This window comes from Lichenostomus cassidix, chromosome 1 (assembly GCF_008360975.1).
Source record: "Lichenostomus cassidix isolate B80296 chromosome 1, HeHo_3.0, whole genome shotgun sequence".
Taxonomy (NCBI): domain Eukaryota; kingdom Metazoa; phylum Chordata; class Aves; order Passeriformes; family Meliphagidae; genus Lichenostomus; species Lichenostomus cassidix.
In genome coordinates, this window is record NC_139479.1 from 110,997,188 (window position 1) to 111,017,700 (window position 20,513).

The window sequence follows — 20,513 nt, forward strand, 5'->3', positions numbered from 1 at the left end:
CCCCATTTCCCGCCCGCCCGCTCTGCCGTGGGCCACCAGCCCTCCACCCAACTCCACGAGAGAAAAGCCTCCCTCACGCAGATTGCTTCAAGTGACTACTTTTCCCTCACTGCCTCAAGTCTCCCCTTTTAAATCGCGAGGAAAGCCGGCAGGGTGAGGGCTGAGAGCTCTATTTAGTTACTGTTCAGCACCACTCCAGCAGAAGGGCCTTCCAGAGGGGCTCTTCACCCCGGGGCAGTTCAACACAGCAAGTCACCCTCCTCGGCCACAGCAGGCCATGCCGTCATGAGGGGGACAGATGCCATCGTGAGGGGAACAGCCGTGGCTGAGGTGCTCACCGAGGCACCCTCCTGCTCCCAAAATGGTGGTGAATCCACCCCAGGAACGCCGTGCCCTCTCCTCCAAAGAGCTCCAAGGTAACTCCTCCAAACCCCAAGCCTTACCTGCGGCTGGGAGCTGCAAGGCGGCGAGGACGGCGATCCTCCTCATGCTGCCTGCCCGGACAGCCCTGGGGAAGGAGACCACGGCAGAGGGGAAAAGCTGCTCTGCTCGGGCTGTGCTCGTGTGCTGCCGCCACAGGAAGCGGCTCAGCTAAATCTAAATTCATTTAAGCCTGGGGAGTCCACCTGCCGGCTTCCTCTGCCTTCACAGCCTCTCAGGGCTGGGGTTTGCCGCCTTGGTATCGATGCTTGGGGTTTCCTTTGATAGCGGTGCTCAGCCTGTTCCTCTCTGCGAGATGGTTTTCGGTGAGCTGGGTTCGGTTTTTTTCCACTTTGGTGGTTCCTAGATTATCCCAACTCAGCGGCCTGCTGGTCTCTGTTTCTGGTATCAAATTTGACCTGACTTCTAAAGGGATTTATGCAACAATTCCCAGTGTGCAGCACTTCCTTTTAGACAGCTGTGAATTAGAAAAGCTTAAAAACATGGCTTAGATGATCCCTAAGGCCTACAGCTCAGCCTCACTCCCATCAAAATACATCTAGCTCAACAGCTCACTGAGTGTTTAGTGTTTACAACAGTAATATTATTAATATTATTAATTGAGTATCAATACACTTATACACTTAGGTTGGGAAGAAGCACAAGCATCTTCATGCATAATTTTTTTTCCCCTTCTCTTTCTAATTCCTAGAAAAGAAAGAGGAATGTGCATCCCCAGGAGGTAGTGAGACTGGTGATAACAAATTCCCAAAAGTATGGCAGGACAAGAGTTATCAGGCACACAAAAGGTAAGGATTTATAGTCTTTTGAAGGCAAAGTACATTGAAGTTCTTGGAAAAATTTCACCACCTTGCTGTCTGGAGTAATTAAGGTGAATACATGGATAAAACAGTCTTTTCCTTAAATTTAATAATTGTTATATATTGTGGCAGTCAATACCAAAATTACTAGAAATAATAGCACCAGGTGTAAGAGTGCAGCAATGCCCTTCTGTGATACCCAGAAGTGCTGCTGAGCCTCTGCTCTCTCCTAGCCTTGGGGAGAATTTTCTTTGTGGCTCTTCGACCCCAAAAGCTCCAAGGAAAGGCTGGAGATGGGCTCTGACTCACCACCAAGCAGCAAGCAGGAGAGCTGCCATGCACTGATCCTGAAAGAGGTGTCATTAGTCCCAGAAATGGCTGTGCTCAGGTACATGTTCTATGTTCCAGCGCAAGCTGGATAAAGCCCTTTCTGTCAGCTTGTCTGTGTAACAGAAGATTGGCTGAAATGAGGAATTAGTGAGCAGAAAAAGACCTCTGCTCTCACTGCAGGCTGCCTAAATCTCACTGATGCCTTATCCAAAAGCTAAAATAATATCATCCCTGTTATTGATATTTTTGGGTAACGGTGTTTTCAGAGAAGCAGATGGCACTGCTCATCACTATTCCACTGACCCCTGTCTCCTCCTGTTATTGATCATGGCTTCTCTCCCAGGCAGAAAGCCAGCAAATTATCACTTTGAATAAAGAGTTAAGGCCAAAGGTAAGGAAAAGAAATGAAGAGCTGTGTAAGAAAGAGAGATTAATGGCAACAGTAGGCACACTGGGAGAACAGCAGTTGGGCCAGTGTGTTTTGATGTCTAGATAGGGAAAGGTCAGAGAAATCGAGTATGTGGACTTCAGTTGGAAGTGCAGGTAGAGTCAGAAAAATGCTCTGCATGATGGTGCCCCTAAAAATTCTCACCTCCCCATCCCTCATCTTTTGAAATAAGGCAAGCTCATCGTTATCCAAATATAATCAAAGTATACAAAAGAACACTCATGCTTTATTATGAATTATTCTCACAACAAGCATGGCGTGAGACATGCAAATCACACACAGACAAGCAGTTCAGGAAAAGATGAAAGGGGAAGTGGTCTCTTCTCTAGGAAAAGCTTTTCTGTGTTCATAATGCTTGCAGTTCTGCCACGAAGAATTATTTGCTTTAAGTGTCACCTTCTTTTCAGCCTTCTATTCTTTGCACCTCTAGGAGCTACACAGCACTGTAAAACCTTCAGCCACTCCTGCCCACATTGTGCATTGGGCAATCTTGCACAGGCATTTTTACCAACAGTTTAAACCATACTACTGTTTCAGTTTACTCACTTCAGTCAGATCTTTGAGTAAGAACTTTGTTAACCCTGGACTAGAAATGAATGCCAACCCCAGCTCAGCTGAACCAGCAGCAATTTTTCTCAATACAGACAAGGCCACAGCGGAAATATAAAACCCTTCCTGCTGTGTTAAGAAAAGCTCTCAGCTAAACTTAACTCTTCATCTAAACATATGGGTGGAGGAAAGTACATTTCCAAGAATTACCTGCACTGGGAAGACTGCAATATTTGATCTGTGGTTCCTGAAACAGAATGGGTCAGGGAACTGAAGTGGTCCCCAAGTACAACTCAGTGTGTTTAATGCTGGTTAAGGTGCAGCTCATTATCTGTAAGGATCATATCTTTCATAAAATAGTCAAGGCATACATTCAACTGGTTCTGTACATCCATATGCCATCCTTTCTCTGGACACAAAAAATCCTGGAACAGCTCTAATGCAAGGGGCTGATTCATCCCCAGAAGCATTCCCTTTTCACGCTTACTGGTTATGGTTTGACTGCACTATATATTAAAAAAAAAAAAAAAAAAAAAAGAAAAAAAAGCAGCAGGGTTTGCAGTTTTAACAGGAAATAAATGAAAACTAAAAAAACAAACCCACACCACAGTCAAGCTGAGGATTAAAAAAAAAATATATAACTACACACTGCCCTCTGGCTCCTGTATTGCTACCACAGAGATATGCCTGTAATCATCACTGCAGACTGCTGGGATTGAGAACAGGTCGGTTATCAGGAGCTCTCCTAAGCCTATTTGATACAGTTAGCACTTGCAGGCAAAATTAATTCCTACATCACCTGATGGAGGAGCTGGCCAACTTTAGAGATGTGAGAATCCAGGCAGACTGCAGAGCCTTGCCCCTGATCCAGCAGGGAGCGATGCTTGCAGTGCCGTAATTAACTCAACAAGTATTAAAAACATTTCTGGAGATGTTCACACAAAGATAATGGGTGTTAAAAAAAGCAACAATTTTCACTGGTGAGCAAGCTGTAGCCTCCAGCCAGGCATGCCATTCATGCAGGAGACTAATACACTGAAAAGAAATGGTCTGCTGTTTATAGCTTGTAAGCCCACAATTTTTATTGATAAAATGTTGCAGACTGACAGTCCCACACTGCTTCACTGCATTTCAATGCACTGTAGTGCCTTACAGTGCAGCTTCGATTTGCTATAATTGGGTTCAACCGTGCTAATCCCCTTGGAATGCAGCAATTAATACTTATTTAGTGGTAATTGCTGCATTCCAAGAGGATTAGTCCTTGCCCTGCACTTTTGCCAGCGTTGCAAATGGAGAGCTGGAAAGAAGGCAGCATCTAACTACAGGTCTTGCTTTGCAGCTCCCAACAGGGAGACAGAAAAGTTGGTCTTGCTACAACTGCTCCCCTTTGTGTATGAAAAATACTACTTTTCCAAGGAAAACCCACCTGACTATCACTACTCCTTGCAGCTGCATTGAGCAAATAGAAACCCAGACGCATGCAACAAGGAAAAAAAAAAAATCAAACACAAAAAGAGACACCTGTGCAGTACCACAAACACAGCCATGAAAGTATGTTTCCTATGGGAGATTATAAACAGGCCCTGATGCAGTACAAGAGCAAATTTCTATTCATTATTTTGGGAATTTTTGTTACTAGCCATTTCCTGTTCCTGATATGGTTTTAAAATTTTCACTGCAACACAGGTTGTGGAACACTATAACGGAGTTATTAGTAGAAAGTTAAAATACACCCTGTTTGAATGCTTTGTTTTGAGACTACTGAATCTGTAATGTCCAATTTTCCCCTCCCTGTTGAACTCTTTATGATCTGCTCAGGGTTTTTTTTGTTGTTAATGCACTGGGGAAACCACTGCTTATGTCATATTTTAAAAGGAAGAACAATACTTTTTTCTTTTAAGCTACTCAAGCTACTCTCTCTTGCAACATCAACACTTTCACCTGTTAATTGCAGGTGAATTTCCTCAACAACATTGCAGCATATGTAGAAAAATTCTGGGACCTTATCACTAAACACATTCTGGGAATGCTCTTTTTAATTATAGAGCACCTTCAGTATTTTCTTGCATGGCTGTGCAGAATATCACTTATCAGGTGAGGCCTTTTATGAACATAAAAATATTGTGAAGCCACATTTTAAGGTCTGTGACAAGTATCTTAATTTCCTTTACTCTCCTCCCCTCTTCATCCCTAAAACACACCTCTTCTGCATGTTTCAAATGCTCATCTGAGGAAAAACTTAATTAAATTAACTAAAATTCATTTAAGCATTTAAAACAAATCAAAAATCCAATTCATGCTTGATTAGGCAACTGGTTTTGGCTAAATGACAACAGGAAAAAAGGGTACAATGTTTTTACAATCATATAATGCAGGTTTTGTGCAACTATTTCTCTTTCTTATCTCTAAACCATTGCTACCTTTCAATCTAGAAACAGTTACTTGTTTATACCTGATGACGTTTAACAGGTTCCACTGGCATAAAAGCATTACAGAAATACAAATTATCTTCAATGTTTTCACATAAATATACACACATATACAATTACATACTATTTCTTGACAATCTGTCTTTCTCCACCTTTGCATACACACAGACATACATCCTTTACGTGGTTTTGTCAAATTACTCTGCAGCAATGACTGATTTATCAAAAAAAACCCTTAAAATTAATTACTCAAAGATTAAAAACAAGGTATCTTGTTCTTCATATAAAGCATTCCTGTCCTCTAAGGGTACCAAGAGGAGTTCCTAGTTTTTTACATGAATCCTGAAAACTGGTATTTACATTTTTAGAGGTAAAGGGAGGGGAAAAGTAATGATGCAAAGTGAGTAAGTTTACAATCTGAGTCGGTGCCAGCAGCAAAAATAATGTGAAATAGTTTTAAACCTGTGTGGGTACACTGACAACATTATTGAGGCTGAGGGAGAGACTCTCCTCTTTCAAAAAGACCCACAGCAGCTGTTGGGCCCACCACCATAAATGAGGCATCTCTTTTTTTTTAACTGGAGAAATTCTGTGCAAAACTAAGCCTAACAGCTGCAGGAACCAGAAGCAAATAGTAACAGGGAATTTTTAAGGCTTTTTTATGTAGGATATGAAGAGCTAGAGGAAAAACATTATTCAGAACAATCATTACAGCTATCAGGTTCTTTGATTAAAACCTACCATCCCCTAAACAATACAGAATTTCACCCCTCTGATACTAACTGCATACCAGGTCACACTCAACAAGAAGACTCCAGCTCTCCAGTCAGCACAACCAATGAAACTCAAATTTTTACAACATATGACTTTCTTATCTTTAATATACATTAAGTGGATTTTATTTCCTCTCCTGAGCTCACCATTGTCATGACATTTATAGGAGCTTGGTGGCTTCAAGGTCAGACTTCCCATTTCAAATCTGAATCCAACAGAGTAAAAACAAATCCAGCAAATGCAAGTACCCAGAAACATCACCTAAGCTTTACTGCCACACAAAACCAGGCTGTGAGGAATGTTGACCACTACAGCCAGAATGAATGAGTTTTAATCTCCTTACATGACAATTCAACTCAGAAACTGAGGAAGCCTCTAGACACAGAAGTTCTTAAATCAAAAAGCCCTGGGAGCAGTTCCAAAAGGCTTGCATGAGAAACTCAACAGGCTGAGCTCCCCAGCAGGGAAAATACAATTATTGGGGAGCAGCAAGGGAAAATACAATCACTGAGGAGCACCCAGGACTGCTCCACCTGAGCAGGTAGGAGAGCAGTAGCCTCAACACAAGATAAGCAGTCCCACAATACCTGGACAAGAAGAGGTTGGGTGACAGCAACCAGGATCAACCACACTTGAGTCAGGTTTGAGGCCAAGACGGTAGGACTGAGCCAGCTACAAGAGCCTAAGCTCTACCACAGCCCTCATGGAAAAAAGGAAATCTTCAGGCTTTTCCCAGCTCTGCCTCATCACCCAAACCACCTGCACATCATCAGGGCTGGCCTCCAGCACAGGCAGCCCAAACCACTGGAGAGCAGCCTGGGGGCACTTGAAGAGCCCAAGATTAATTAGCTGTTGGAAATTATAAATCAGAGTCAAGTGGCTTAATTCAGCTCACAATTAGCCTAAGCCAAAGCATGGTCACGCTAATGAACCCCCTCTCTCTGGATTTGACAGAAATAAACACTGTTGAGTCTGAGCTGGCTGCTCCCAGCCGATGTTCCGAGGCATTCTATACCTGTCTCCATTTCCTTTACTAGAGTTACTTAATTTAAAAACCTTTAAATCATTTTCATGGATATTACTTTTGAGCTCTCCACAGCACAAAATGATTACAAAACACAAAAAAATGATGAATGCTCCTTTTCTTTCGCAGCCAGCAGGCTGCTGTGTTTATGGAGGGAAGCATTCATAATGTAAAGCACTGTAGTAAAAGAATTTGTTCATATTATGCCCCCGTCGTTTGCTTTTCCAGCATCTTTGAGTTATGATGAATTCAATAACCACTTTTAAGTATTAAACATTTAACACTCCAGCAGAATGTAAGTCTATGGCACCCTCTTGTGTTCAACAACAATATATCAGTTTATTGGATTTTTATTCTCGATTCAATGTTTTTACTCAGGAAAAACCTTAATTTTACTCAGGAAAAACCTTATTTTGGAAAACAAATTATTCCCTTAGGTTATGATTAATAATTTTTGTGTTAGTCTGATACTCTGATTGAGCCAGCTCTATTTTATTGTGAAGATCACAGGCACAACATTAAACAGCTAAATTAATTCCAGAGAGAACTGAATAAAGGGTTAAATTAATACCTTATATATTTGAGATTGACTGTGTAATGATGTAGCTGCAAGAGCCTACTGGGCTCAAGTCTTACATTAAAATGCACGAAAGACATTGAAAATCAAGAAGTAGAAACACAAACATGTCAAGGAGCAAGATCAGCAGAAGGAAGAACATGATAGGTTGTGATTATCCTGATTAGATCCCCAGCTAACAAACATCCTGTGGCTCAGTGAGGTGCCTGCAGTTATCCTGTGTCAGATTCCCGTGAATGCAGGTACCTCCCAGGTATGGAGGGTGACTCCATTGCTGTTGAGAATATGCTCAGATACTTCCAGCATGTCATGGTAGAGGTTACAGAAGTCAGAACACTGATTCATTGTTTATAGCTGTATCAATTTCTTATACTCAGCCTCTTCTGTTCTAAGCCACAAAATTACTCCTGGATATTAGGAAAAAAGGAAAAATGCTCACGAATATGTGAGCTGAATAGAACAAAGGTTAGCAGAGGGAAAACTGATGAGGAAAAACAGGACCAGCTGATGACTTTCTTGAGTTAGTGATATAAACATTTACACACCTGCTACTAAGGAGAAGATTGATAACCCAGCCTGCTTTACAGTCCACTACTACGTATAAAAACACCAAAATATTCAGTGAGATGCACAGATACAGCTCCAGAATTCTTCTTTGACTGACCCTCAAATCCAGGTCTGTACCGATAGCTTAACCAGATTGCTGTTTCCCAAAGAAATTTCTGGTTGGGGTCCTCCCAAATTTCAAATGTGAAGAGATTTGGATGATCTAAAACTGTTGCAGTCATGTTGCAAAACTGAGTTAAGATCTTACTGCTATTTAAAAAAAAACCAAAAAAACCCCCAAAAAACCAAAAAAAAAAAACCCTTCCACTTTCAAACAGAAAATATCTTGGAATTAGTACTAAAAGGACAAGAAAGCCACAAACAAAACAAGCCTTATTCTGTACCAAACCCTCAAATGAAAGCAGTACTTTTGAAGGTGGTGTCATGTTTTTGGTTGGGATGGAGGTTTGGGTTAGTTTTTTCATAGCAGCTTGCTTGGGGCAATGTTTTGAATTTGTGTTTAAAACAGCCTTGAAACACCCCAATGTTTTAGTCATTGTTTATGCAATGTCAAGATCTTTCCTGCTTCTCACCCTGCGCCACCAGCAAGAAATCTGGGGGTGCAGAAGCAGCTGGTGGAAGAAGGAAGTTGGGGATGTGTGGGATGATGGCTTTTGTCTTTCCAATTTTCCATTTCACAGTATTAGATGGAGGAAAGACAGTGAAGTACAAAGACACTGATTTCATCCAAGGAGGGGAAGCCAGATATAAGTAGGGCTGTTTCTCCATTAATTCCAACAAGAAAAGACATCAGAGCCACAGCAAAACAAGGATACTAAAAATAGAGTGCTTGTATGAAAAAGAAGGAGGGAGAGAATAATTCTTGGACATGCAATAAATAATGCTTGACACCACTGTCAAAAAATATTTTAATTTTAACAAAAGCCCAGCATCATCAGTCTCACAAATCAGAAGTTAAAGGTGACATTTAATGCTTTCAGGTGTCCTCACAGAAAGGATTTGAGTCCATGACAGAAATTCGCTTGAGTTTTTACAACTGTCACACCTTATATAAAAATATTTTTCAATTTTATATTAAATATCAGTGTTACCTATTCAACATAAATTGTTTCCATATTTTAAGTTCTTTTCATCCTAAATCAATTCTAAAATAGTAGAGCACAACAGTAGAACAGTACCAAGTACCTTCCTTCCCCTTGTGGAGAAGGAAATCTTAATAAGTTACATAAAAAATACTTTCATAAATCATCCCAGTATTTGAGAAAAGGAGTGATATAACAATATTAAGATAAAGGGAGAAATCCCACAGTTCTATATATCAATCTCCTCTAAGAAGTCTAAATTTTCACATTCTTTACTCTAGGCCAAGTAGGTAATACTTGCTTACTGTAAAATCAACTTACTTGTTCATAAACACTTCTTATTTTTTGTGAACTTAGCACACAGCAGATCGGAGAGGATGTAAAAAGGTGGTTTTTGTGGTTGTGTGCAACTTACTTTAACACAGAATTAATTATGCACACCTGTCAATTTTCATTCCCTACAAATCACCACTCATTTGTGTCATGCTATATTGCTTCTTTTTCATTTCTGGGTTACTAATTCAAAATTGCTGTGTTAAGCTTCCAAACCCCAAAATCTCCTCAGTTCTACTGCTGAGAGTAATAAAAGCTAATAAATTGCCATTAGACCAAACTAATAAAGCTGAGGATTTCAGAATCCCAATCAGAAAACACTGACCCTTCACAACATCCTCACTGAAGTTACAAGCCACTACTCTTCTTATACTCAAGTCAGATATTGTAGGTGCTACTAAGCTGCTTCTATCACAGTCAGGGCACACAATCAGCAGAGGAATTACCAAGAACTTACTCTGAGGTGTAGGTACAGCTGGCATGAACACAACTGCATTCTACAGCACATTCAATACACACAGCAAAACAGAAAAATGGCTCTAACAAGTGAGTTTATCAGACTGCAAAGAAAATTCTTAACAGGATTTGGGAACTCAGCACATCATTTGCCATTGTAATACAGGCAATGCTTTCCATTCCATGGAGCAGACTCAGATGAGCTGTCCTGTAGGACTTAGCCATAAAATTCTAAACTAAACTGGTATTAAAAATAAAATAATATTGGAAAGTGCTCAGAAACGTACAATAATAACTAAGGCACTGAAAGTTTTAGGACTGGACTAATCCTTCAGATTCCAGTAATCACAACATTTCTGAATGCACACTGTCAGACACCTTTCCAAATTCCCATCCAATGAATAAAATTTAGTTACTGCTTATGCCTAAGATTTGACATGATTCAAGTTAGTGACATGATTCAAATCTGCTTCGTAAGGGTAATCCATGCTGATTACAATGCAAGGTGTTTGATTTATTGTATTATTAATTCAATTCCACAGTACATAGAAAAAATAAATCTTTCATGAAAAAGCCAAAGTAATTCATTTCCACGTCAGCATCACCAAGAATCTTCTTCCACCTACAAGGAGTAAGAATAAGAGTGAAATGAATGCGTAATTCATGTTGACTGAACTAAAATGTATTTGAAAGTTTTGAAGACAGTTTTATATAGACAGTAGAACACAATTTCTCTATAATTAGGTTTCTTAATGAATAGATTCAAGAGCAATTTTGTTTTGAAAATATTAGCCTGCAATCCCATTAATACAGCTTCATAAATGCTGAACAGTCTCACGACTTTTAATTATTAGACCAAAACATCTGTCCTGCAAGTAATTCAAACAGAGGACAGTGACTGTGCCCCCTCTACAGGAGTCACTCCTTCCTGTTAACAATAAGAAGCTTTACAGGTTTGAAATATAATGAGAGTCAAGCATGAAAAACTTTAGTACTTACTAAGGCTTGACACTGTAATACTCTTCTGGTGTCACAATTTTTAATCCACCGAAGTAGTCCAGGACCCAAATATTGGTGATGTTGAATTTGGCAAAGAACCAATTATGATCCTTGGGCCAGCTTTCCATTTCAGGGTGGCGACTGAATAATGCTTTTTTTGCCAAGTCTGCTTCTGAATCATTCACCTAAAACAAAAGCCAGGAAAAGATTACAGTAAGATAGTCATGTAAAGATAAATTTTAGCTAAAAAAGACACTGCTGACTGCAGTGTGCTTTTTTTAGTTCAGCCATGTCTTGTCCCAGGGCACTCATTACTGTGGCTGAGTCTGCTCATCTTCAGTGTGGTGTGCAACTGTGTGAGACAAGACAATTCCAAGGTAGTGGATTTTAACATTAAAGCAAAAGGCTGCTTCTCAAGTTAGCATGAGCAAGAAAGTACATCAACATAAGGATTAATCTTTCAAAAAAACACAAAACAGAAGTATGGGTTCCAGGTGAATTATTAAAATGTGATGCCTTAGGTGTAATTTTCCCTCCTTTGCACCTGCTCATACAAACTGACAGAAACAGATCCCACTGTGCTCACACATTTGCAAGCACACACTCCCCCAAGGAGGATGGTATAACAGAATCTACAGAGAAGGGAAGCTGAAAAGTGTGACAGCACTTAATACACAATGTGCAAATGTTTACAGGGTTAAATCAACAATTTAAAGCTCTGGTTATGGCATTATATAGACAAGAACTACCTAAATAAAATCAATACCATTATTGATGAGAAACTCAGAAAAGCAACTACAAGATTGCTGAGTACAATCTACAAATACCAGAGCTGTGAAAACACCAAATAAGAATTTAGACTATCATGTAAGAGAAGAGAGAGCAGTGATGACTAGCTCTCATCCTCAATCATTATCCCCAATAATGGGATTAGGATCTTCAATGAATAACACATGCAGTTCTCAGTTCCTCCTCCGAGACACCAAAGTACTGGTGCACAAAAGAACACTGCCCTGGCAGCAATGCCACCAGATCATACAATGCACACTTTTTGTCTATAATACCTGGAACTTTGTAGCTCAGGTTAGTATTTACTTCAACAGAGTTTCAGAAGCAGGCGTGTCACACTGCATGAACCAAAGAATTTAACTGAGCAAGAGAGATGTGAATGAAGTACGAATGTTTTTCCAAAATAATGGCCTTAGACTTCTTAGTTTCAGAACACATCTACAGGAATGAGGGAGATTTCCTGCTTTACTGTCCCACCAAGTTCCTTGCTGAAAGCATGTCAGCAAAGCTCCTGCAAAAATCAAGTGGTGACTTCATTTTCCTCACACAAACTATGAGCTGGCCTTTGGGTATCACAGCACAGAACATCTCTGCATGTGCTTATGCACAGAATTTCTCACCTTTCTCTCCCCCCTCCACTAAACAATTCCATTTGATGTGCACCTCGTCCAGTGTCAGCTTTCAGCTGCTTACCTTTACAATGCTCCCAGCGAAGATTATGTGGGCACAGAGGGGGTTCTGGGGATCATATCCGTGCTTCCTGCAGTAAGGAGTCTGTGCCAAAGACACAGTCAAGGAGGCATTTGAATTGACCTGAAATGCAAGAAGAAAGAGAAGACATTTACACACTTACATGAGAGAAATGTCACACCCACCACATATTCATTCTTGTTTTATTCAGCCCTTGGTACTTTATTCAGCTCAGTAATACTGGCAAAAAGAACAGAGCTGTCATCACCTTTTCCTAACTACATCTGAAAGCCTACTTGGACAAGCTCTGCATCTGAAATAAAGCCCAGTTCAGAAGTGTGCTGAAGCTTGTTAGCGTAAAATGCAAACATCACAGAACACGCTCCTTAAAACTCTGAACTCAGTATACAGCCTAGCTATTTCACATGTAAATGATGATATATTACAATTTACAGACACAAAGGGCAGTAGAGAAGACAAGAACATACAGTGAACTTCACTAAGTTAATTCTGGTGGAAGGACAAAGTGTTTCTGAGCAGGCAACCACGTGAGTTTAAAAAATGTTGATAAAATTACTTTAAACAAACAACTCATCTCTTCAAAACAGCCTCGTGGCTCCCCCAAACTGATCAGCTCTTTGGAAGTTTAAAGTGAATTTTAGAAGTTAGGTTTCAAAAAAATCATGAGTATATAAGTGAAACACCTAACTTGAAGGATTAAGGAATCTGTATCTGACTGTTTTTCTAAAAACTAATTTGGTGACCATGGCTTGAAAAGCTTTGGTGCAAAACAGGACTGCACAATGTCACGAACTAAGAGTCATTATCTCCCAGGAAGGGAAGTTCCCCTGCTTTGAGAAATTTCATTAGAAGGGCTCATGTCCAAGAGAAACCCTCCACAGTCACTTAAACACCACAGAGAGCACCGGTGACCTCATGAAACAGGAGCAACCACTTGAGGAGATAGGAAGTTGCTTAACTCCGGGACAGCTGACTCATGATTATTCGGCACCTTCTCCCTCACACGTGACTATCACATGTCAAGTGTTTCTGTCCTGCAGCAGCAAATAAGGACCTGTTGAGAAACCTTCCGAAGGAAATACTCAGCAGCAGTTTGTACTGTGGGTTTTATGTTATTCTGAAAGCAAACAGGTGCACGTGGGGTGGAGAGGGAGCTATCAGGCAGGATAAATTAGGCTCTCTACAGTACTTAGGTACATAACTAAACTATCTTAAGGTAACAAACTAAAACCTGACAGGGAACAAACAAAAAATGATAAGAGTCTGAAAAATTACCATTATTTTGTGGTTTGTGTTTGTTCTACTAATAGTGTAACAGTAACTAAAACAAACAAAAAAAATCTACTAAAGGAAGCATACAACTACTATTTCCTTAACTTTCTAGCAAACTCCTGGCCACGGGCAAGCAGATCTGGGAGAAGGCCAATTACACACTCAAGAGCCTCAGCATGCCAATGCTGCCTTTCCTTGTGTGCTTCCCTTTACGGTAAGCTCCAGAGATTTAATTACTTCAGCAGCCTGTGTAGGAATTGTCTTTGCTTAAGTCCCATATTGACAATTTCCAGTCCTTTTGACTTTTTTTTTTTTTGACATTCTCTGTGTTTAAATATTCCGTGGCACCTCATTTCTTTCTGGAAGGTCCAGACACTTTCTGGTGCTCCTCTGCCATTTCTCAGCAAGAACTTCTCAGAAAGCCTACTGAGTGTCACCACAGACAGCACTGCTTATGCTGAGCTGTCCAAGCGCTAGTAATTGTCCCCAGGGCTGACAAACGAGGCGACATCCACGGAACAGCCATAAACTAAAACACACCAAGTTTCAGCTGAACATGAGCAAGATTTTTACGCTGAAGGTGGCAGAGCACTGGAACAGCTGCCCAGGGAGGTGGTGGAGTTTCCCTCTCTGGAGGCACTCAAAGCCCACCTGGCCATGTTCCTGTGTCACCAGGTGACCCTGCCTTGGCAGAGGGACAGGCCTGGATGATCCCCAGAGCTCCCTTCCAGCCCCGACACCTCTGTCACTCTGTGCGCCAGCACTGTCACGCTGCCTTGCAATCACCGCTTGCTGGTGAGATGAACAAGCGCAGGCAACCCAGCCGAACAGACTGAGCAAGCTGGGTGCTTGGCTAAGTGTCCTTCGTGGGGTCACACCCGCGCTCCAGCGCAGGGACACCGCCTTCCCCCGCTCCCGCTCACCTCCAGGTCCTGCACGGAGATCTCCATGTCGGTCAGGTACAGGTAGGGCACGCCGCTGCCGCGGCGGGGCCCGGGTGGGCCGTCGCTGATGGAGAAGATGTTGGCGAAGGGGCGGCCGCGCAGCCCCTCCTGCGTCGACAGCGTGGCCAGCGCGCCCCAGTCGCAGCTGTGCAGGACGAAGCGCGCCATGCGCGCCGCCTCCTCGGGCGGCGGGATGGCCGCGACGGCCGCCAGCAGCAGCCCCGACACGGCGCACAGCAGCAGCAGCCGCGCCATGGCTCCCCGGCCAGCGGAGGACACGGACATCGCTCCCCACGCAGCTGACACCACTGATAAGCAGCCGCGCACGGCGCCCGCCACCGACTGCCGGGCCCCGCCGCACTGCCCCCGCACCGCGCCGAGGGGGCGGGACCGCGCCGCGCTCCGCCAATGGGAACAGCGCTGCCCGCCCCGCCGAGCCAATGAGAGGCAACCTCAGGAGTGACAAGCCAGCATGCCCGCTGCCAGCCAATGGGCTGGCGAGGTCTGCGCTCATCAGCCAATGAGAGCCGCCGGGGCGGGTCAATGCGCGCAGCCGGTGTAAACAACGCCGAGAGCGCGGCCCGGGAGGGGGCGGAGTCACCGGCAGCGCGGCAGCCAATGGGAGCTCTGCTCTGAGTCACCCAAACGATGGAAAAGACCCCAAAATCACTGAGTCCAACCAGAGACCCGACAGCACCGAGTCACCCGGACCGTGACACCGAGTGACACTGCCAGCCTTTCCCTGAACACCTCCAGCGCCTCCCTGGGCAGCCCATCGCAATGCCCAGTCACCCCTCTTGCGAAGAAATTCCTCCTGGTGTCCAACCCGGAGCCTCCCCTGGTGCAGCTTGAGGCCGTGTCCCCTCATCCTGTCACTTGTCCCCTCAGAGAAAAGGCCCCCACCTGCTACACCCTCCTTTCGGGTAATTGCAGAGAGTGACAAGGTCCCCCTGAGGGTAAGTGCACCCCCAGCTCCCTCAGCCGCTCCTCCAGGCCGTTCCCGCTGCCCTTCTCTGGAGTCGCTCCAGCCCCTCAGTGTCCCTCTGACAGTGAGGAGCCCAGAACCGAACACAGCACTCGAGCTGCGGCCTCACCAGAGGGACAGTCACTGCCCTGCTCCTGCTGGCCACACTATTGCCGATCCAGGCCACGATGCCATTACTGGTCCTGTCAAACCTCACCGCGCTGGTCTGTGCCCACAGAATTCCCTCACAACCCCGTTTCCGTGGCGCGCCAGGAGCGGCTTCCCGCGCCCGCAGGGGGAGGCAGGGGAGGTGGTGGCAGCGCTCCCGTTGGCCTGCGGGAGGCGCTGGCGGGACGCGGCTCCCGGCGATGATGTCCCCGCGATGTCCCCGCGATGTCCCCGCGATGTCCCGGCGGCTCCCCCTATGCGGGCGGCTGGAGCCGAGCTAGTCCCACCATCCGGCACCCCCCGGCTAGGAGTTCTGCGGGGTCTGAGGGACCTGGCAATCGCCCCTGCTTTGTCTGCCCGGGGAAGTCTGTCATATCCTGGAAGTGTCCCAGAAAACGCGTGGATATGGCACTTGAGGACATGGTTTAATGGTGAGCACAGGGTGCTGGGTTAACAGGTGGACTCGGTGATCTTAAAGGTCTTTCCCAACCATAGCGATTCTGGGATTTCAATCCAAAGGGTGGTTACAGCACCCTCGGCCCCACTATCCCTTCCCACTGCTAAATCAGTCTCTAAGGCTGGTTCTGTGTCACCACAGGTGTTTGGGGCCCAGCATTCCCTTGGGAAAACCTTGTCCTTTAATTACAGCAGCAGGGTCAATCTGTTTTGGACCATAGAGTCCATAGGATGATTGCCATTAGGCAAGCTCAGGTGTTCCCTCTTGCACACTGCAGGGGTATATGTCAGAGCCCTCGCCTTGACAAGGTTTGGTTTTGTTCAAACACCATTCTACCTTCCACTGAAGACTCTTACACAAATAATTACTTACCAAAAAAATTACTTACCCAAATAAACACTGAGCTACCTTATCTTATCAATCACTTTGTGCTCAGCAACCTTATAAAGATGTGTATAAAGAGGTGCTTTTAACTGTGGTAATACTGACACTTGGTTAACTTGTCCTAAAAGGTGATGTACTAGCATATTTCCACCTGAATCCAGGTAAAAGGATGCTCTAAACCCCTGATGTGCAGCCAGTCGGCTCAGGTAGTAAACCTCACAGAGAATGTGGAAGATCATCCTTCACTCCCCCTGCCACTGCTGGGACCATCCAGCAGGATCTCAGGTGCCAAGAGAAAACATCCATCCAAACACAGTCTGCCAAGTTTTCCTTGCCTCCCCCTGCCCCTCCAGCCTTGTGGCACATCTGCAGCCATCCCTGTCTGCAGCCACTAAGGGCTGGTGCTGCCTAGCTCCAGTGGCCTGCAGGATTTGAGCTGATGAGTCTGGTGGGAATTCAGTGCTCAGCAGGATTTATGGAAGTGAATAGCATTGGCTCTCCACTACAGAGAACAGGATTTATTAGGCTGAGTAGTCTCTGCAGTGGGCAATGGTGTGTAGACTGTCTTGCACACTGCACTGAATGAAGGAAGACAATTTTGGTCCCCTATTTCTGGGGTGGGTAGTGTGGAGTGAACCTCCAGGGTCAGAGTAAGGTCTTTCAAGTCTTTCACCTTGCTCTGAAGTGATGAGTTATCTGAAATCTCCAGGCTCTCTCACTTCCTCAGTCAGATCTCAGAGAAAGGAGAAGGATTCTCTCTGTTGTGCTGCAATATTGTCTAGGGGCTCTCAGCATCCTTGCATAACAGGGTCAAGAAAGTCTTGCGAGGCACTAGTTCTCCTTTTTAACTCGTGCTTCATTGCATTTAAAAAACAGTAAATAGACAGTAATATCTCACCATAAATGGAGCCAAGTTGACTTCCTCCAAGGCTGAGTTCATGGAACAATCCTAATTTCAGTGTGTTTTATATGTGATGGGCTTCAGGCCGTGTCTCTGGAGAAGGAGTATTTTAGTCAGAAACTGGGCAAGGTCTCCATCCTGGCTAGTGTACTGTGGTGGTTTGTCTGCCCTCTTCCCAGCTGCTTTTCCCTGAGCCAGCTCTCCCTGTAGAGAGCCTGGTTGTTGGATGGGCTGGGCTGGGCATGGTTTCTCTTCAGACACAGCCAAGCTGTGCACTGGTCTGGGCTTCCTGTCTAGGTCATGCAGTCTGTCCGTGAACAGAAACCTTTCTGTGTCCAGATAACACTTGGGGGCTGTGCAGTCTCGCTGTGTGCAGCGCTTGATTTCCAAGCCAGGCCGGCTCTCCGCATCCAAATGACAGCCAGGGTGATTAAAGTCACTTGCCAGGGTGATTAAAGTCACTTGCCGCTGCCTTTGACAGAAGAGACTGACCTGTGAGTCAGCTCTGGCAAAAGCTGAAGTACTCAGTGCTTTGAAGTGCCAATGCTTGGTGCCACATGAGACCCACCATGCAAATTGTTTCTAAAAATGTTGGTTAGATACTCTGCTGAGGAGACACCAACCCTGCTGAGCAACGCAGCTCAGCTGCTGCTAGGAAATGGCACACAACACAGAAAGGTGTGGCATTCCTGTGCATAAAACATTTATTTGTTCTCACCCTCAAACTTCCTGAATTACCTTGGCTGGGAATTTAGCTTGTGACTCTTTTCTCTGTGTATTTTTTAGAAGATAAGTAAAATTACTATAGCACTGGCCTGGTGTTCAGCTAAAAGTCCTTTTACTTTTTATTTTTTTAACACCACAGGCACCACACACGCAGTGGCAAGGCAACCTTCCTCTGTGCATAACCTATTAGGGACCAGAAATGTTCCATTTTCAGTCAGGAAATCTTGGTCAGTCAGAGCTTGGGCTGCCTGCTGAGGAAGCTGCTGGCGAGAGCCACTGCTTGTGACGCTGCTTTCTAGGACACTGTGAGATGGGCAGTAGGACTGGGCCAGAGAACAGTGTAATCAAAACCAGCACATGTAACCAGAATTGTGTCAGCACCCTTGTTCTGACTGGTTTTGTTGGTTTATATTAAGCCTGGTGTACTAAAACCGGTAATTATGGAGGAATTGTTCAGTCTGGAAGCAAGCTGTCAGTGGCTCGTGCTGATAATAATTATCCCACCACTATAAGAGTACAATAGGATGCAGCCATGCCGCTAATACCCCAGCTCAGCTTGTTCTCTGAAGTCAAGCAGATCAGTAGTGAAAGAAGAGCTCTCCAAAGACATTCAGGTGCTGCAAGAGATGACACCAGTTTTCTGAACACCACCCACCAGCCCCTGGTGGGAGCAGGGTGATCCAGCTCAGTGTGATCTCATTACTACAAGCATCACTGGTGAAATGCTCCCCGTGCCATACAGCATTTTCATGACTTTACTCTGCTTAGGGACAGGCTTTTGCCCAGAGCCTGGTAATTAAGAAGCCTTAATTAAGAAGCCTGGTTAGTCTGAACCATGATATAAGTGCTCAGGCGCCAGCTGACAGTCAGGAACACATGAAATGATTCAATCTTTCAGTTAGTCTCTACCACCTACTTCTTTACGTGGCCACCATGAAAAACACTCAAAACTCACATTCCAATCCAGCTTAGTGAGAGCCACTTTATAGCCATGTCCTTTCATTTAATTCCCTTTGGTAAGGGGAGTTTCCCATTGACATCAATTCCCAGGGGTGCAGAGAGCCTGGCACACTGCTCCATGTGTGTGTGTGGGTGCTGGCACGTGTGTGTGTGTTTGTGCTCTCAGTCGTGCCTTGCTGCAGGAGCCCAGCAGAAAAAAGTCAATGGTACAAAGCGTTCCAACTGAGTTCATTTCCTGCTGATAAGTCCCTGAAGAGGAGGGTGAGGCTCAGCGTCCACAGCGTTGGTTTAGTGCTGAGGGGCACGGGCAGACACCTCAGAGAACACTTAGCAGAATGGTGCGTTCAAAAAATGAGTTTCCCATAGAAAAATGCTGCTCACGTTTGCTTCCTGTCGGGCTGCCAGTGTCAGACCTGATGTGTAAAGCCAACCCAAAACAGGATGTTGGCTTTTCGAGCTGATTGATCTTTGAAATGCAAATGATGGTTTTTTTTGGTGGTTACCTTATCCCCCATTTTTTTTGTTTTCAGTTGAGAATTGAGTTGCTTCAGTGGGAACAGGAAGGGCTGAGACCCCGTTTTCAGGAGGGCAAAAGCCCAATATAGTAACAGCTGCTGGTTGGTGGTTTGAATTCTGGGAAATGATGTGGGTAACAGCAGCCAAGGCCAGGCTGAGAGGTGGACAGAACAATCTCAGATACTGGCACTGACATGTGAGCTCTACTAAACCCTCAACAAATGTCTTAACAAAGCACAGAATTTCAATCTGTCTTGCAGGAACCCACAACTCCCTCCACCCTTTGCTCGCCCACCACCCTGACAAACATACCTTGCCAGATTTGGCAGCTAGGCAGACACACCCGAATGAGATAACTGCACGGACACAAATACCAGAGACAAACTTTCAGATGCCCTCCAAAGCTCTTTTAACGAACTGGATTTTGAACAAAGAATAGCCACATCTCTGCATCTCCTTTCTGTGGCTCACTCTAAGCACCCTGCAGAGGCTCCGTTGTCCATCCTTCATATCCAAAATACAAGAGGCCAGCAAATATTACCCACTCATGGTGTTTCTGAGCACGGCAGAACCTCTTACACCACCTGTTTTGGAGGAATGCCCGGATGAAGGAGTTCCTTGCACCCTTCCCCCATGTGATGCCTGTGGCAGGAGTGCCAGTCATTTCTTCTAAAGTGAACTTGCTGTTTTGGCCTAACATGTCTTGAAAAGAATCAGACAGGAAGCTGCAAAATCAGGGGCCCACAACTGAAGCATTTTCTCAGTCAAATGAAATTTCCCCCCAGAGCCTGTTTTAATGGCACTAGTGATGACTATATTTTTTTTCCTGCAGAGCAAAACAGATGTTGAACTTTTTTTGTATGTAAGAACAAGTTCGTCTCATAGACACTGCTACATCCCAGGTCTGTAAGC

The 20,513-nt window shown here is 44.4% G+C and overlaps 4 protein-coding genes across 8 annotated transcripts in view; 2 read left to right on the forward strand and 2 right to left on the reverse strand.

The window, feature by feature from the left end:
- The window catches only part of CD247 (CD247 molecule), a 51,934-nt gene extending 45,394 nt beyond the window's left edge, over positions 1–6,540 (reverse strand). For 2 of the 3 annotated variants that reach the window (XM_085076803.1, XM_085076793.1), the window contains exon 1: positions 444–578. In XM_085076803.1, the coding sequence (XP_084932929.1) occupies positions 444–489 (46 nt within the window). In that variant the 5' untranslated portion in view covers positions 490–578. Of the gene's footprint in view, positions 1–443; positions 579–6,358 lie in introns of those variants that run through there. The other variant, XM_085076813.1, reaches the window with a different exon arrangement.
- Positions 8–14,509, forward strand: LOC146445565 (uncharacterized). 2 transcript variants are annotated; one of them, XM_085076840.1, is made up of 4 exons: positions 8–416; positions 1,133–1,229; positions 13,694–13,795; positions 13,948–14,509. In XM_085076840.1, the coding sequence occupies exons 1-4, from the start codon at positions 362–364 to the stop codon at positions 14,009–14,011; spliced, it is 318 nt and encodes a 105-aa protein (XP_084932966.1). In that variant the 5' UTR covers positions 8–361; the 3' UTR covers positions 14,012–14,509. The 2 variants fall into 2 exon arrangements, 1 of the variants encoding a protein (XP_084932966.1); XR_014855449.1 differs by lacking the exons at positions 13,694–13,795; positions 13,948–14,509 and adding an exon at positions 5,938–6,026.
- CREG1 (cellular repressor of E1A stimulated genes 1) lies at positions 8,834–14,810 on the reverse strand. Of its 2 annotated transcripts, XM_085076741.1 has the most exons (4): positions 14,505–14,810; positions 12,292–12,411; positions 10,810–10,994; positions 8,834–10,432 (listed from the first exon to the last, which is right to left on the reverse strand). In XM_085076741.1, coding segments are annotated over exons 1-4 (612 nt in total). In that variant the 3' UTR covers positions 8,834–10,431. The 2 variants fall into 2 exon arrangements, with proteins under 2 accessions (XP_084932867.1, XP_084932876.1); XM_085076750.1 differs by lacking the exon at positions 8,834–10,432 and having other exon boundaries at positions 10,809–10,994.
- Positions 14,811–15,947: 1,137 nt separating this feature from the next.
- RCSD1 (RCSD domain containing 1) overlaps positions 15,948–20,513 on the forward strand; it is a 38,184-nt gene continuing 33,618 nt past the window's right edge. Inside the window, exon 1 of the mRNA XM_085076669.1 lies at positions 15,948–16,088. Within this exon, the coding sequence (XP_084932795.1) occupies positions 16,086–16,088 (3 nt within the window). The 5' untranslated portion in view covers positions 15,948–16,085. The remainder of the gene's footprint in view (positions 16,089–20,513) is intronic.